The 15,681-nt window shown below is 50.1% G+C and overlaps 3 protein-coding genes across 4 annotated transcripts in view; all 3 read right to left on the bottom strand.

The window, feature by feature from the left end:
- The window catches only part of GCN1 (GCN1 activator of EIF2AK4), a 37,629-nt gene extending 33,958 nt beyond the window's left edge, over positions 1-3,671 (bottom strand). For both annotated transcript variants that reach the window (XM_021549815.3, XM_077787147.1), the window contains exons 1-4: positions 3,631-3,671; positions 1,927-2,029; positions 1,251-1,314; positions 544-675 (exon numbers count right to left, since the gene is read on the bottom strand). In XM_021549815.3, the coding sequence (XP_021405490.2) occupies positions 544-675; positions 1,251-1,314; positions 1,927-2,029; positions 3,631-3,648 (317 nt within the window). In that variant the 5' untranslated portion in view covers positions 3,649-3,671. The remainder of the gene's footprint in view (positions 1-543; positions 676-1,250; positions 1,315-1,926; positions 2,030-3,630) is intronic.
- Positions 3,672-3,978: 307 nt separating this feature from the next.
- Positions 3,979-7,420, bottom strand: RPLP0 (ribosomal protein lateral stalk subunit P0). The gene is made up of 8 exons (XM_021549945.2): positions 7,397-7,420; positions 7,104-7,207; positions 6,544-6,719; positions 6,359-6,446; positions 5,961-6,107; positions 5,330-5,515; positions 4,568-4,708; positions 3,979-4,212 (listed from the first exon to the last, which is right to left on the bottom strand). The coding sequence occupies exons 2-8, from the start codon at positions 7,155-7,157 to the stop codon at positions 4,048-4,050; spliced, it is 957 nt and encodes a 318-aa protein (XP_021405620.1). The 5' UTR covers positions 7,158-7,207; positions 7,397-7,420; the 3' UTR covers positions 3,979-4,047.
- Positions 7,421-9,420: 2,000 nt separating this feature from the next.
- Positions 9,421-15,681, bottom strand: part of PXN (paxillin) — a 43,963-nt gene continuing 37,702 nt past the window's right edge. Inside the window, exons 7-11 of the mRNA XM_021549839.2 lie at positions 14,726-14,896; positions 14,207-14,380; positions 13,573-13,654; positions 13,079-13,227; positions 9,421-11,107 (exon numbers count right to left, since the gene is read on the bottom strand). Of these exons, the coding sequence (XP_021405514.2) occupies positions 10,841-11,107; positions 13,079-13,227; positions 13,573-13,654; positions 14,207-14,380; positions 14,726-14,896 (843 nt within the window). The 3' untranslated portion in view covers positions 9,421-10,840. The remainder of the gene's footprint in view (positions 11,108-13,078; positions 13,228-13,572; positions 13,655-14,206; positions 14,381-14,725; positions 14,897-15,681) is intronic.

The following is a 15,681-nucleotide window of genomic DNA, read 5'->3' as shown; positions in this document are numbered from 1 at the left end:
ACAGGAGAGGGAGGTAAATCTACACTTCCTACGATATAAATTACACCAACTAGACCTTTACAGACCCATTTTGCCCAGGTTAGAACAGCACCTGACTGACAAGCAATTTTATTACACAAAAATGCAGCTAAAGACTTAGTTTTTACAGGAAATAGTCAGCCCCCAGAAGTTGTTTGTTTCAGTTCTGGTTTGGCACTCAAAGCTTCCAAATAGCACAAGAGGCAGCTGAACACCTGACAGGTGATGAAATTCCATTTCCTAGTAATTCTGGAGACTGTTTCTTCAAAGTTTGTTCCTCATCTTCCCAGACCTGAAGTTTAAGGCTAAATTGTAACTCAGCCCCAACCCACCAGCAGTTATACCAGGATATTCCCTCTGCTTTCCCAGATGACATGGAAGAGGTAAGAGAGGAACATCTGAACATCATTAACAGCTTTGTCTCTAAAGGCTTTTAACACCTCTACCAAGCAGCAGCAGAAGCCTTATTCTGAACAGGGAGGAACTAGCAGCAGGTCAGAACTGCTTCCACACAAAGCGACTCACCTGGGCACTCCAGCCCTGCCGCCGATCCCTGACGACTGAAGTGAGTGCAGCAGGTTTTTTGCCGTGGCCTCTGGCTGGGATTCTGCGAGCTGCTGAAGGGCCAGCTGCAGGGCTCTGCGGGACGCCGCATCCCTGTGAAAACACAGATCAGGAACATCCTAAACCTGCCACACCGCAGCGCTACCACCCCTGCACCACACTAAGGGCTCTGCTTTCTCACTTCGGCAGTCAGCCTAAGAACTATTTTATCCTTGCTGTTCTGCACAGTGGAGAAGTTTTTGTCAGAAACCTCCATTCCCTTCCTCGAGTGACAGCAGTTATGTGGAGGCCCTCCGGCAGATTGTAGAATAAAATGGGTTCTGAACAGCTCCTCTGTAACAGACCATGATTTAATCCCACCTAAAATTTTCTAAAAGGCATCTAAAAGACAGCTCTGTCTTGCTTCACAAGAACATGGGTGTTTCATTCTTGCAAACTGAACCACAGGATTAAAGTTTTAAGTTCAAAATTAAAGGTGAAACTCAAGGCAAATTGTAAAACTTTTTAATGTCAATCCTCCCCTGAGAAGATAAGTACAGGATTACATTCTTCGGTGTCATACACATCTCTCTATGCACTGCATGCTAACATTTCCAGACTCCAGACCAATTTAACTACTAAATACTGACGGATTACATAATATAGCCTTTCCACATCAATTTACTCACCGGTATCGATGCAGAGTAAGGCAGAAGAGTTTGCAAAGGCCTTTCACTACACCTTCTGGGAGATCTGTAATAATGTATTTCAAAATACTTCCTCATTAATCACTGAGCTCTTAATCTTTAACACAAACATGATTCACTTAATGACTGAAATCTGTAAACTGCTTGCATCTACAGAATTGCTTGCAAGAATCAGTAAAAATTTGCTCTTTTTATACATTTTATGTGTATTTTTACAAATAATGGTAAAACTGGAACATATGAAACACAGTCATCTTCAGAAAATGAGAGAAGTTTAAAAAAATTGCTTCAGCTGTTTTATTAAGACCATCTGTAATCTTCCATGTTCCCCATCTCTATACATAATGTGTATCCAGATATTCCATGAGTACTAAAAGAAGAAGCCAAGAGTCATTAAAGAAACTCAACTGATATACTAATGAAGAACTAACATACACAGTGCAACAACTACTGACTGGAAAAAGCAGATGTACCAAAAGCTAGGGTTCTGTGCTACCCACAAATCCCACACTTGGAATTAACCCTGTGATGGAGCACTGGCTCAAAATGCTGCCAGCCTCCTCCCTCAAACAAATACATCTCACGCAGCCTTCTGAAACAAAACATTTTAACATTCTCCTCCACCCAGGTAATCAGAACAGTACTCCCAAGCTTTTACCTTTCCCAGAAATGCATTTTCCCAGCTCACTGAGGATCTCTCTCCTCTCCTTCACACTGGCTGTAGTTACTTTCACTGCAAACCGCTTCAGTGTGTCAGAAATCTAAAACCACAAAGCAGAAAACACCAGACTGCCTTTGATATCAACCCACAGAACATAAACTAGAGCAAGCAGAACATGTCACTTGCTGCCACATGACCTCTTAGTGCCCAAATGTGAGTATCCACCATCTCATCCACCAAGGAAGGGTCACTGTGCTTCATACACTGTGAAACTCTTTTCCCAGCACTGAGGGATCACTGCTCTCCAATTATCTGTTGTTCTTATCTGTGTTCTTATGCTCTGTGAGAGACACTTACCCCTCTAAAAGTAACACAGAGTAAGAGCTAGGACCTATAATCTGGAGTATAGCACCTTTCAAAGCAAAAAATAGTAACTTCCAGAATTCAAAGGAGCTTCTCCCTGTATGTTATCTCCTGAAGTCCAGGTAGTCTTGAAGGGGCACTCAAACTGCAGACAATCCAGGGAGACCTACACACCCAGATTTTCTGCACTTACATAAACCAAAGCACAGGTCTCCAGGAAAGGCTTTTGAAATTCAGCTCATAAACTGAGCAACTTTGTATCATCTTTCCGAAAGGCAGAGCATGTCTTTAGAAACACAGAAAACTGTTCCTTCCATTTTCAGTCTTCTTCAAATAGCTCCTCAGAGCTGCTTTCAGTGAAGCTTTTTGCCTCCATGCTGGGATCCACACCTCCCTGAGACTGCCACCATTTCACACCCACAGGTCCCCTTAAAAGCTGGTTGGAAGCAGTGCTGCACTTCTGAACAGGAAGGCTGGGTTGAGGTGCAAAGGATGACCAACAATGTCACTGACACAAGAACCAAACGAACCAGCTGGTGTTACGGACCTGTTATGGACCTGCTCTTCTCTCAAAGCTTTCAACTACATGAGTTCATCATATGCAAACTCAAACCAAGCTGCACTTAGTCATGCTGCTTAATGACGAGCAGGGGAATGTGCAGACATGAAAAACGTGTTAAAATTATCCTAAGTCTAGAAATAAAAAATATAAATTATGTATAACACTACAGGATCTCACTAGCATCTCAGTGACTTACACAAACTCCAAAACCTCGAGTACCCTACTGAGTCTCCACGGAAAAGCCACTGGGACAGGCTTCACCAGTTTGCTTTTTATTTTAATTTTTTAGGATGTTTATGTACACATTACACAGGCAGCATACCAGCAATACTACAAACCAATATAAGCACAAAGGCAGCATTTTTACAGGTAAGGACCTGATGCTGAGCTGGGCTTTGCTGTGGGAACATCCAAGCCCCTCGGGGTGAAGCCGGCGGTCCCACAGCCGGGGCACAGGGAGCGGCCGGGCGGTGCGAACCGGGATCAGCCGCACACGGCGCCGCAGCCGCGGCTCGTGCCGGGCCTCCATGGGGACGGGCCCGCTCGCCCCGCTCCGCCCGGGCTCCCCGGCGGCGGCCCCTTCCCGCGGGCCGGGCACGGCGCGCTGCGGGCGGGCCGGCGGGGCCCGCCCCGGCTGCCACGTCCCCGGCGGCTCCGGGCGCCGGGCCGGGCCCGCAGCCGGGCCGAGGGCGCGGCGGGGCGCGAGCGGGACGAGGCGCGGCCCCGGCGCTCTCCCGTGCCCCGGCCGGAGCCTGCGCGGCCCGTCTCACACTCACCTGCGTGTCGGCCGCCATCGCTCCGCCGCGACCCCGGAACCGCTCGCGGCTTCCGGGGCGGGCCCGGCGCCACGGCGATGGGCGCTGCCCGCCCGTCCCGGGAGCCGCGGCCCCGCCGCGCGGGCAATCGGAACGGGACGGGGCCGCAGGCGGCCGCACCGCCAGACGTGCTGCGGGCAAGGCCTGTGCTCGGCCCGGCCGGGCAGATCTGCGCCGCGGCCCGAGAACGACCGCTCCCCTGCCGTGCCCCGGCCCAACAGCCATTGCCCTGGAGCGCAGGGCCCCTCGGGTTACACCTTTCCCAAACCCCAGCTGATATGGAGACTACACCAGCCATGCAGGCACATATGAAGGTGGAAAATAGCTTTTTATTTCTCCCATCGGGCCAACGCTGACAAAGGCAGAGGGTGGCTGCTGTTAGTCAAAGAGACCAAATCCCATGTCCTCGTCAGATTCCTCCGACTCCTCCTTCACTGCCTCCTTTGCTGGAGCAGCAGCAGCGGCAGCAGCAGGAGCAGCTGCTTCAGCCACCACAGGCATAGCTGCCACAAAAGCTGAGGGGTCTGCCAGGAAGGCCTTCACCTGTAAAAGTGGGGGAAAATGTAAACTCACAGGGAGCAAAACATTTTGCAGGACTGAACCTTTGCAATGATAAAAGCACTTGCAGCTTGCCAGAATCCAAACAGGTCCACTTATCAGTAACAGATATGAAGAACCAAAGAGATTTCAGCTAAGCTTTCATCTCCGAAGGAACACCAGGTAAATTAGCTTTCTCCTGCCATTTGTACATAACATATGGAAGGAAGCAAGCGCCCCTTCTCCAGACACATCACACACACAGGTGTGTACCAGTCCTCTCAAACCAGAGGATATCTTGTGAATGTGCCTAGCTGCACTTCTAACACCCATCTCTGCAGAGCTGAGAGCCAGCCATTACCTTTTCAGCCAGTGGGAAGGTGTAGTCAGTCTCCACAGCCACAGCCAGGACACGCTTGTACCCGTTGATGATGGAGTGGGGCACAGATGCAATGGTCGGGTACCCAATTTGCAGACAGATGCTGGCAACATTACGAACACCCTGTGAAGAAACAGACTTGTGTTTCCATGGTCTGAGAAATAATCTAGAAATCACAGCAGAGGATGCCCACGCGACAGCTTTTACACTGCCAACAGAAAGGAAAGCATGCACTGCACACTCCACTGAAATCAAGGCATCAATATTTAAATGTCACTGATCTCTGCTCTCTTGTAACCAATGACAGGACCTCAGAGAACGGCATAAAGCTGTGTCAGAGGAGTTTTAAAGTGGAATAATAAGAAAAAGTTCTTCCCCCAGAAGGTGGTCAGGGACTGACTGAATAGGCTCCCCATGGAATGGTCCTGCCCCCAAGGCTGCCAGAGCTCAAGAAGCATTTGGACAATGCTCTCAGGCAAAGGGTAGGATTGCTGGGGTGTCCTGTGCAGGGCCAGGAGTTGGACTTGATGATCCTTGTGGGGCCCTTCCAATTCAGGATATTCCATTATTTTAACTGGCCTCAAATGATTTCTGAGGCAGATTCAGATGAAGAATCCTGCAGGAAGGTACTCCCTGACACAGTTTCTCTAGGGAACCAGAGAGAGCTCCTGGCTCTGCAGGACCTCATGGAAAACACCAGACAGGACACTCTGTTCTGGCTCCCAGAGCAGCTGTGACACTCACCTCCAGAAAGCGCTTGTGCAAGGTCTCCTCGGTGATGTCCAGCACTTCAGGGTTGTAAATGCTGCCATTATCAAAGACCTGCTGGATCACCAACCCAAAGGAGAACGGGGAGATGTTCAGCATGTTGAGCAAGGTGGCTTCGCTGGCACCCACTTTGTCTCCAGTCTTGATAAGCTGCACATCACTCTGAGATCAGGGAAAAGGAGTGAATACACACTGAGAAATTCCAGCACATCAAAGCAGTGGGACACAAACACAGACAGTGGAACTGGACAAGCAAATGAACACAACCAACATGCTCCATATTCAGCTCCACAAGCAGAGAAAGCTCCAGACTACATAAACAAGTCCATGAGAAAGGCGCCACTTTTCCTGCATTACCTGCAGGTAGTTCACCTGCATGTTCCTCTGACAGAGCCTACCTGTGGAAATCTGATTAAGAACTTCAATCCCCCCACGCTGCACACTGAAGCCAAGCCAGACACCCTCCTCCAGATCCCAAAGTGCAATAATCCCACTGCTCATACAGTATCTTAGCACTAATGAGAGCTTTGGCCTTCACAGCTCCCTCAGCTGCCACAATCAAGGCCTCCCAGTTAAGGAACAGCTCGAACAACTGCAGCTCACTGACCAGAATTTCAATGGTTCCTCTGGAAATCTTTGTGGTGATGCCCAAGGCCTGGAAAAAGGAGGTCTTCTCAGGTCCAAGGCCTGTGTTCTGGGCTGGCACAGTCACATCACAAGGAGCGATAGCACCGGCACGGGCAGCAGCTGGCACCTGAGTGGGGAAAGACAAGAAGCTGCAAAAATGTTCACCTCAGATCCTGTGGGATCACCTCCTCCCTGACATGCTCCTCCATGAGACAGCACCCAGGCACACACAAGTGAAGCAGCTAAACTTAAGCAGTTTCACTAAAACTGTAAGGGCCAATTCCCATGCCTTGATGATTTCCTGTCCCACGTGAAGACTCAGTTTTATTTTGTATTTCATCTCAGCATACACACACAGTGAGGGATGATCTCCCTTACCTTGTTAGCCAGCAGCATGTCCCGGATCTCAGTCAGATCCTCCTTAGTGAAGACAAAGCCCACATTCCCACGGATGTGAGGCAGCAGCCTGAAGAAAAGATGACAGCCTTCAGTTTTTCTCCTTAGACAACCTCCCCTCCTCCTAGACAGAGAACCCAGAAGTGCCCTCAGGCAGCATTACCCACTTTTCTAGAGCAGGGTTATTCTCCAGATGACCACGAATAGCTTTGCGCATCATCGTATTCTTCCCCATCAGCACAACAGCTTTTCCACGCAGGGACATACGGATCTGCTGCATCTGCTTGGATCCCACGTTGTCTGCTCCCACAATGAAACATTTTGGGTAATCATCCAGGAGTTGCTAAAGCAAAATAAACACTGTAACTATACAAAGAAATTCAGAGCAGTGCATAGAGCAACATTAAAATCGCAACACATTAAATTGTAAAAAAAGCCTGTCAGAAGTTTGAGTATGATGAGCTCCAAATGAAACCAAGTCTGCCAGAGGCTGCATCTTTTACTCAGCCATCGAGTCACATCCCTGAATAAGTCTGCAAGCACCACGGCAAATTCTCAGGCCTAATCTGGACTATTCCAGATCGCTTCCTAGTGCCAGGAACTCGTCCAGACACCCCACAGCACTCAGCTATTTATCTTAAAAGCTCCCACAGCCCGGCCCGCCCGGTTCCCGCTGCCCCGAGCCTGCCCCGCCAGCGCCCCACGAGGGCTCCGAGTCGACACTCACGATGATTTTCATAAAATAGTTGGACTTCCACGTAGCCCTGTCTTCCCTGGGCATCTCGGCGGTGCTCCAAGGATCGCCCGGTGGGTTTAAAGACGAGCTAGGACCTGCCAGGAGAGGAGCGGCTCAGGTGGATCCCCACCGTTCCCTTCCCTCCGCCCTGGGGCCCAGCGCTCCCAAGCCCACCGCCTAAGCTCAGCCCAGGACCCCGCTCCTGGTGCCGGTCCGCTCCCCTCGGCGCGGCCGCCCAGCCCCAGCCCCAGCCGCGCCCCGGAGCCGCCGCACCGCGCCCGCACCTCCACGAGGGCTCCGGGAAAGAAGGGCCGCAGGGCGGGCCCGTCTCCTTTTATACTGCGATTTATAACCAATCGCAGAGCGCCGCGGCGCTGCTTCCCCTCAGCCCATTGGCTGCCCTCTGCGTCAATCATCCGCCGCTCTGCGGGAAGCGCGTGACGCCAGCGGAAGGCGCGAAGGGCGCGGGAGCGCGGGCGGCCGAGCGCGCGCCGCCCCCTGGCGGCCGGAGGAGCGCACTGCCCCCCCCCCCCCCCCAGCCCTGAGGGGCCCGTCCGGGCTCCGGTCCCTCACAAGCTCGGGGGCGGAAAACAACCGCGACACAGGCGTGACTATAATGGTAAAAATTTTATTGGCGTAACTGCAAGAATTTTAAATGAGAAAAAAAAAAAAAAAGCGGAGTTAAAAGTTTACAAGGCAGGCAAGAATCAAATAACTGTCGACCCAGCGGAGTTTCCCCCAGCCCAGCCCAGCCCAGCCCAGCCGGGACATGCTGTGAAAGGCCGTCCCCAGGGGTAGCGCCCGGCCCGGGGGCGCACACACCCTCCCGGTGCACCCCTACACCCCAACAGAGGCTGTGCTACCCTAAAATCCCATCTACACTGAACGAACAGGCATTTCGGGCACCCATTTCGGGCAGTATTTGGCAAAGCAGCATCAGCTGCTCGCTATTTGGCATCCCAGCATATCAGACACCAGATGAAGGCAGAAGGTGAGTGCGACATCATCTCGGTTAAGCACTAAGGCCAGAGGAGCCTCCACTCAGCACCACTCACCCCACACAGCACCCTGCACCCAGCTGTGCCACGAGTATCACTGACAAAGCCTCAGCCAGCAGTGAGGTAGCTTAAAGATTCCCCACACAGGGAAACTGAGGCACGGGATTACACAGTTTGCAGTGTCACACTAAGTGGCAGTGCCAGAAACATCTCACCCCTCTCCAGCATCTGCACACAACAGCTGTGTGTCCCTCAGTGGCACCAAGGAAGCTGATCATTCCAGCAAGATAAACACAGGCAGCTTAGGAACATCCATTTTAAGTCAAATAGACTTAAAAGATGAAAAGGCAAAAATGTACAAGGACTCTTGCCTCAAGAATTTCCCACAGCTGTGCTCAGCCCAGCTGACACAGCTCCAGCGTTCCCACAGCTCCCTCTGGCCTCACACCCACACACTGAGGTTTGTTTGTTGGGGGAAATCCATGGGACAGTTTCAGTGACCTGAGCAGGGCAGTGCAGCACTGTGACGAGGTTACATGGGCTAGTGACCCACGGGTTTCAGGGCTGGTTTCTGAAACAGCCATCCCTGGACCCCTATAATGCACCTGCCAAGCTGCAAACACAACTGGATGTCAATGGCCACAGAGCTGCAGCTCCCTGGAGCAGTAATTCCAAGCACCACCCCCAGGGCTGGTACCACAGAATGCCACTGGGAATTTCAGCACAGTACTTCCCTCTCCACAGCACCCTCCAGTCAGAGACCTAAAAGTGCTTTACCAAACATGAACTAGGTCTCTCAATAACCTCACAAATCCAGCCTAAACTGCCCCCATTTTACAGATGGGGAAACTGAGGCACGGTAAGGTTTAGTGACTGGCCCAAAGCTGCACAGCTAGTCAGGAACAGACTCGTCTCCCAGTTTCTTCTCTGTCACAAGACCTTTCTTCCACAGAACGAAAGGAGCCCCTTTCCCAGTTAACCCTGTTCTGGTTTCAGGCAGCTGAAGAAGAGAAATTAAGGTAAAAGATCTGAACTCCTTCCCCCCTAGCATCATAATAAGACTCACTTTTGACATCCTGGAAGCTGGGCTTTGGGAGAACGGCAGGTGATTCCAATACAGCAGTTTACAGGTTACAATAAAAACCAAAATTATACCTTTAGGTGACCCAGAGGAGGAAAAAAACCCAAAACTCAAATCTATTCACAGTTCACCTGCCTGTGCTAGGGAAAAAAAAATACAAGTCGTGTTCCCTTGCCCATAGATTGCAGCCCCTCCCAACCCGCAACAAAAAGGAAATATTGAATGTTAGTTAGGCTTAATAAAGCATTGAGATTACAGATGCAGTAAGCCAGCACAACTGGCACACTGCCTAGAACAGCATAGCTTGATATAAAAGTTGCTTTTTTAAAATCACTTCAAAACCAATTTCTGTATAAGAGGATTAAAAGTAAATTAGATATGAATTCAAAATCAGTGTAGAAATCTACAGTTCTTATCAAAGACAGGATACAGTATTCATTTTGATAGTAAAACTCCAAGTGTGTCGTGCACACCTGACCCCCAGGACTCATTATACCAGTAACAGTCAATATAAAAGGTTATTGCTGTAGCATCTCTCAGTAGAACATGTTTAACAAGAGCACAGAAAAGGAAACACCAAGGGGCTGATAAGTCTCATTAACAAACTGGAAGAAGAAAGGATATAAATTTAGGCATTTTTTTTTTTCTGGCTTCTTAAACCCTTCCTTCTCGTCACTCTTGTGATAGATTCAGGCCCTGATAGATGGGAGAGTTTCAGACCAGACAAACACACACGCGTCACACTCGCTCATGACAGGGTTGGATGAAAAAGGCTGTTCTAACCTCTCTGCACCTGTGTTTAAACAAGGGGTGATGCCTCTTCCTCTCCCAGGAGCAGCAGGTGAGGGGAGCAGATTCCCTGAGCTGGCCTGGGTGCCTATGGAGCTGCCTGGCACAGCACGTCCCCACAGGAGAGCACAACAGTGCTGAGGGATGGTTGGGGCTTACCCCACCTCCTGCTCCAGTATGCTGAGAAAAGGCATTGAGAAAGGGAGTAACAAACTAGGGAAAAAAAGAAAATCACCCCACACAGTAACATCTTGATTCCTCTTAATTAAAAAAAGAGTAAGTGGTATTATCTCCTTACAGTGTAATGGAACTGGAGAGACCCTTGCAGGGTCCTGGCTGCCTGTGCTGGATGCTCTAGTCTCAGCAAGTCACACACACCATGTAACTCTGTGAGGAGAGCCAGAGTGGCACTAAAGTCACAGGGTGGCCTCGCTGTGCAGGCAAAAGCCAGAGAATGAGGTGTCAAAGCAGAGGGTTGTGTTGTCTGCAAGTGTCACCATTTGCTCAGAGAGCTGACAGAGGCTGAAATGTACTGGCAAAGCCTCCTGCTGCCAGGAGGGGGCTGGGAAAAATCTCCCTGTTAGAGCCCTCGAGCTAAGCTCAGCTATCAGTCACACACACAGACACACACACACCGTAATGAGGGATGTCAGCCTCTCTCTTCTGAGACACAGCAAGGGCGTTTCCAGTTTAATGGTCCATCTCATCTCTGGATCTACTGCCTCTCCATAGCAGCACTTCCCACCCCCCACCCCCCTCCTCCCCTGCCTGGTAAGGTTCCTAAATCACAGTAATGTTCAGAGAGACAGAACTGCCAAGGGGGTGGCAGAAAGATGCTTGAGCGCCCATCTATAGTGCCTCTAACAGAAGAGCTTGAGGAAGCAGTTCTGGCAGTAGGGCTTGTCGTTCTGCTCTTTGAAGGTTCCTTTGTTGAGCTGCTTGAGGCAGAAGGCACAGACAAAGTGTTCTGGGTGGAATTTCTTGCCCATAGCAGTGATGCAGCGTCCTGTGATGGGCTTCTGGCAGCCGGAGCAGAGCGAGCCGCGGCGCTCATGGTAATGCACCTCGCAGTAGGGCTGCCCGTCGTGCTCGAAGAAGCTGCCATTGACAAACGGGGTGAAACATTCCTGCAGCAGGACAAAACAAAGGGGACAGGTTGTAAGAGAAGCTGGGGTAGTGGGGAGGAGGCAGCTCTACACCCATCCTCTGCTCTATGGCTCAGCCCAGCTGTGCTGTGGGCAGGTGAACTGCTGCCTTTCAGCACTGTCCAGTTATCCAGAGCCAAACTCTGTCCATCATGAGGAGTTGCCAAAAACAGACTGAGAAATGGACAGATACAGACACAACCAAGTGAATTAATCAGATCATTTGCCCAGCTGGCTTCACTTCTACATAGAAAATATTATGGATGAGCTAAGAGATGTATCCAGCCAGGAAAAAGGAGAACATTTCTGCCCTGAGATGGGAAACACTGCAGCACTTTTCCCTAGTTTTTTGGTTTTTTTTTCCTTCACTCCAGTTTCCCCACAAGGGCAAGCAGAAGAAAGGACCAACAGAGACTTTCATGCAGCAGAATCCTGATGAGCATGGGACTGGTTCCAGCTGAGAAAATCAGGCACAATTAATCTTTATTAGTGACCTCTCCAGAATGGCTGGCATTAGGCAGGTACACTCTGCAGAAGATTGTTCAGCCTGAAATATTTCCACCAGTTACATATGGGTCACTGCTGGGAGAAACTGTTTGTTCTATAGTGCTAATGGTGTTGAATAAATAGGTAAGGGGAAGAGGATATACCAGCTATGTGCTAATAAATAAATGTTCAGAGCTGCTCCCTCCCCCTCAATGTCAGGCAGCTGAGGACACTTCACTGCAGAACTCGCAACAACTATCCCCACCAGACTGGGGAGACTCCTCACTCCTCTCCTTGTAAAAGTGGGAAACTGAGGCAGCAGAGTAAGGGAGAGAGTTTAGGACACTGCCAGATTTACCAAATACAGCAGCAGCAAGAGCCAGAGGAGCCAGTTTCCTGAATCCTGGTTTTGCTGTCCTCTTCCCCAGGGAGGACACTGAGTATCACACACAGCTGGCTCCCAGCATGTGGACAAGAGTCCAGCAAACAGCATGCAGAGCCATGGGCAGCTAAACACTTGCAGTACCAGGAGAATGCAGTTTGCCTGCAGCAAGTCCAAGACTTTACCAATAATGACAGTTACTTCAGTAGACAGTCTCTTCCTTCAATCAGCAGAACAGCTGAAAGGTTTGCTCTGCTTTTGCAGAAAGAGGAAGAGAATCACATCTTGTGGCCTGGAAGAAATCTGTGCTGGCCTCACTAATTCAGGCTGCAGCAGGAGGAAAGGAAAACAGAACTGCTTGATAGAGTCTCAATCTCTGTATGAGAAGGCACAACCCCCCCAGCCCCAGTCAGGCACAGCTTCTGCCTCACTCTGCACACCACTGCAGGAGCCACAGACAGTCCCAACAGGCCAGTGACTGTCTGCTCTGGGCACCACAACAGGAATCAGCAGCTTGTAGTTCTGGCTGCTTGATCTGGTTTCTGCCTTCTCTCCTGCTCAAGAAAACAGTGGCTGATTTGGCTCATCACTTGGGGACAGTAAGAGTTAATATTTACAATGCTCTCTGAAAGAGTGCCAAGCATTTAATCTGCAGTATTCCTGTTTATTATGCCTGCTATATGGAGCCTGCCACTATTTCACTGACTTGCATGTTTGTCTGAACAAGGTCACTCTCATTAGTTTACATTTTCAGATGGAGCATGGGAGGAATATCCTCAAAACCTGATTGCTGAGGCAAGTGCTCAGAGAGAAGCTTTGCTTTTAATTATTTGAAGGTCACAGAAAATATAACTGTGAGCTGCTGCAGAAGCCCATAGTTAAAGCTGGGAACAGAAAGACCAAAGCAACTCCAAAGTTTAATATAACCAGACAGAGAACAAGAAGGTTGCTGGCATATTTTGATGTTGTGGGGCTGGCTGCCCTTCACTACCCCACAGACACCTTACCCTGATATGGGACCAGATGCCTCAGGGTGGAAACAAGAAGGGTCATACAGCAGCAGCAAAGGACCTTGGGTTTCTTACCCGACAGACAAAGCACTCGGGGTGCCACAAGGTGTTCAAGGCAGAGATGTAGTTCTCCAGGATAGCCCGGGCGCAGCCTCCACACTTAGGAGCAAACATATCAAAGTAGTCCTTGCGGCAATAGGCTTTGCCATCCTTCTCATGAAATCCTGCCAGAAGAGAGGAGAGGCAAAGGGATCAGCTCCCCATCTTCACCTGTGGCCACAAAACCTGTGCAGGGTAACCCATATGGGTAGGATCATCCTTCCTCCTGCTACCATACACAGCAGCTAGACTATTTCTTGTTCTGTTCCCTTCCCCTCCCAGCAGAGGCATGTTCTTCTTCCCCAGGGAAAGCCATTATTACTGGCACCATCCTTCCCCCATAAACAGGTCCCTTGGAACTCCAGTAGTTCCCCTGTGATGCCTCAGGCTGTACCCCACTCATCTGTAATTACTCCCTCATCTGCAGTTCAGAGGGGAGATTGCTTTCCCCTTGCATAAACAAGTAATACCTTCAGGTCCAAAGAAAGCTCCACACTGAGCACAGAAAAAGTGTTCAGGGTGCCATGTCCTGTCCAAAGCCGTCACCACTTTCTGTTCAGAAGAAAACACAAAGTGCAGGTCATATAAATGACTTGGAGGTGAGTAAGGGGGGCTGGAGAGAGGAAAGGACACATTAATGTTGGTGCTGGCAAAAGCAAGTTTTAAAATAGACTGTCCTTTAGAAAGCAGAGTCAATTTGCCCCTGCCTCTGGCTCATTCAGACTTTCCCACCGCACACTTTTTTTTACCCTAAAAGGATCTTAGGCACTGCTTCCTCCCTTACACAGGGCCCCATCCAGTCCTAAAGACCAGCACTGGTGCCTGTTACCACAGGCTACCAACAACAAAAGCTGAGGAATCATTACCAGAATGATGGAGCAATGTGGGGTTCTGAAGGAACTTCAGCAAAGAAAAGAACAACCAACTCCACTCACTAGTGTAAGAATTTGACTGTGCCAAGTTGTTTCCCTTTCAAAGGAAGGACAAAACAACTACAGAAATCCCTGAACAAAACCTTCCACCCAGGATACATGGGAGAAGTGGAATTTTAACACCTAGGCCTGCAGCAATTTGCCATCACCATGACTCCCCCAAGGAACTCACATCAAGGATGGGCCCGTTGCAGTAGTAGCAGCGAGGAGAGAAGAGGTTGTGATAGTCCTTCTCGCAGTAGGGCTGCCCATCCCGTTCAAAGAAGTTCCGAGACCCGATCTCCTCTTGGCAGTGGGTGCAGACGAAGTGCTCAGGGTGCCAGGTTTTCCCCATGGCTGTAACTACCTGTTGGGAAAACAGATTTTGGAGAACAACTCTTATCTCTCCCTCCCCTAGACCACATGACAAGATACCAGCTGGAGGTCAGCAAGAATGACAAGTTCTACTACTCAAGTGAGCCCTGGACTGGGGTAGCATGAAAACTGAATTACCTATCATCTCAGGAGAGGGCAGTCCCTCAGGGGCAGGGTAGAGGTCACTGGAGGAGCTTACAGCGTACCTAGCCAGTGGATAAATAGAGTACTTCAGTTTCTCCAGCATCTCCAGTCTCTCCAGCCTCACGAAACAGCCCTCCCCATTACTCCCAGCTGCAGCCCAAGGTTCAGCAATGAGGCAGCACCTTCAACTCACCTGCCCAGCAATAGGCTTCTTGCAGGCTCCACAGACACCTTTGGCAACTGTAGCTACACCCAGTTTATTCAGGTCCGACTGAAGACTTCCCAGCATGGTATCCAGCTGACTGCCAGGCTTGGAGGCTGTGGATGGAGGGGAGCTGCTCCCGGCTTTTCCCTGTGCCATGAACTGCAGGTAAGAGAAAATAAATACTGTAAGGTGAATGCTGCTATGCTTATCAGATAAATGCCCACTGTTACTGCCAGTGACTCCCCTGGAGAGACAGACAGGAGTCAGCTATGCTCTCTGAAGAAGCTGGTGAGAGCCAGGATCAAGTACACACATGTATTCTGCCCATGCAGAGACATGCAGAGAACCGAGATATGTAACAGCAGAGCTGTCAACTGAGGACTTTGTTTTCTTTCACTGCACATACAGCAAAAGTCACCAGCACATCCCAGGCACTCAGTACAGTGCTCTCTAAGCCTCTGCCAAAAATCTCCCTTTACCTCATCAGTTCCTGGCCAGCTGACAAGGCAGACGCCATCCAGAGGGCCCCTTCTCCTTGACCTCTCTCCGTTCCTATGCTCTTGCTCTCAGTTGTCTCTCCTCTCTCATGGAGATGCTCTTCTCTCCCTCATCTCACCTCCCTTTCAGCTAGAAAATCTTCTCCTTTTGCACCACCACCTGCACATCTGTTTGCCAAGTCTCTCTCTCACTCTCAGGTGGTTCTCACCCCATGCCTGAGCTAAGCAACTGGAAGCAGGAAGGAAGTAACTCTCTCCCAGCTGGCTGCTGTTTACCTGCAGAGAGGGCAGTGCATCCCCTAGGGCTGCTAGGTGTATTGCAGCTGGAAATGCACCAGCGGGGGAGGGGGATTTGGATGCGTGTCTCAGAGGCTGTTTCTGAAAGTCACACCGCCAGAGCACACACGGCTTGGAAAGGCTTCCCAGGGGAGGGGAGAAATGTTTTAT

Source organism: Lonchura striata, chromosome 18 (assembly GCF_046129695.1).
Source record: "Lonchura striata isolate bLonStr1 chromosome 18, bLonStr1.mat, whole genome shotgun sequence".
In the NCBI taxonomy this organism is placed as follows: domain Eukaryota; kingdom Metazoa; phylum Chordata; class Aves; order Passeriformes; family Estrildidae; genus Lonchura; species Lonchura striata.
Note: the sequence above shows the minus strand (reverse complement) of the source record. Positions and strands in the feature narration are given on the sequence as shown.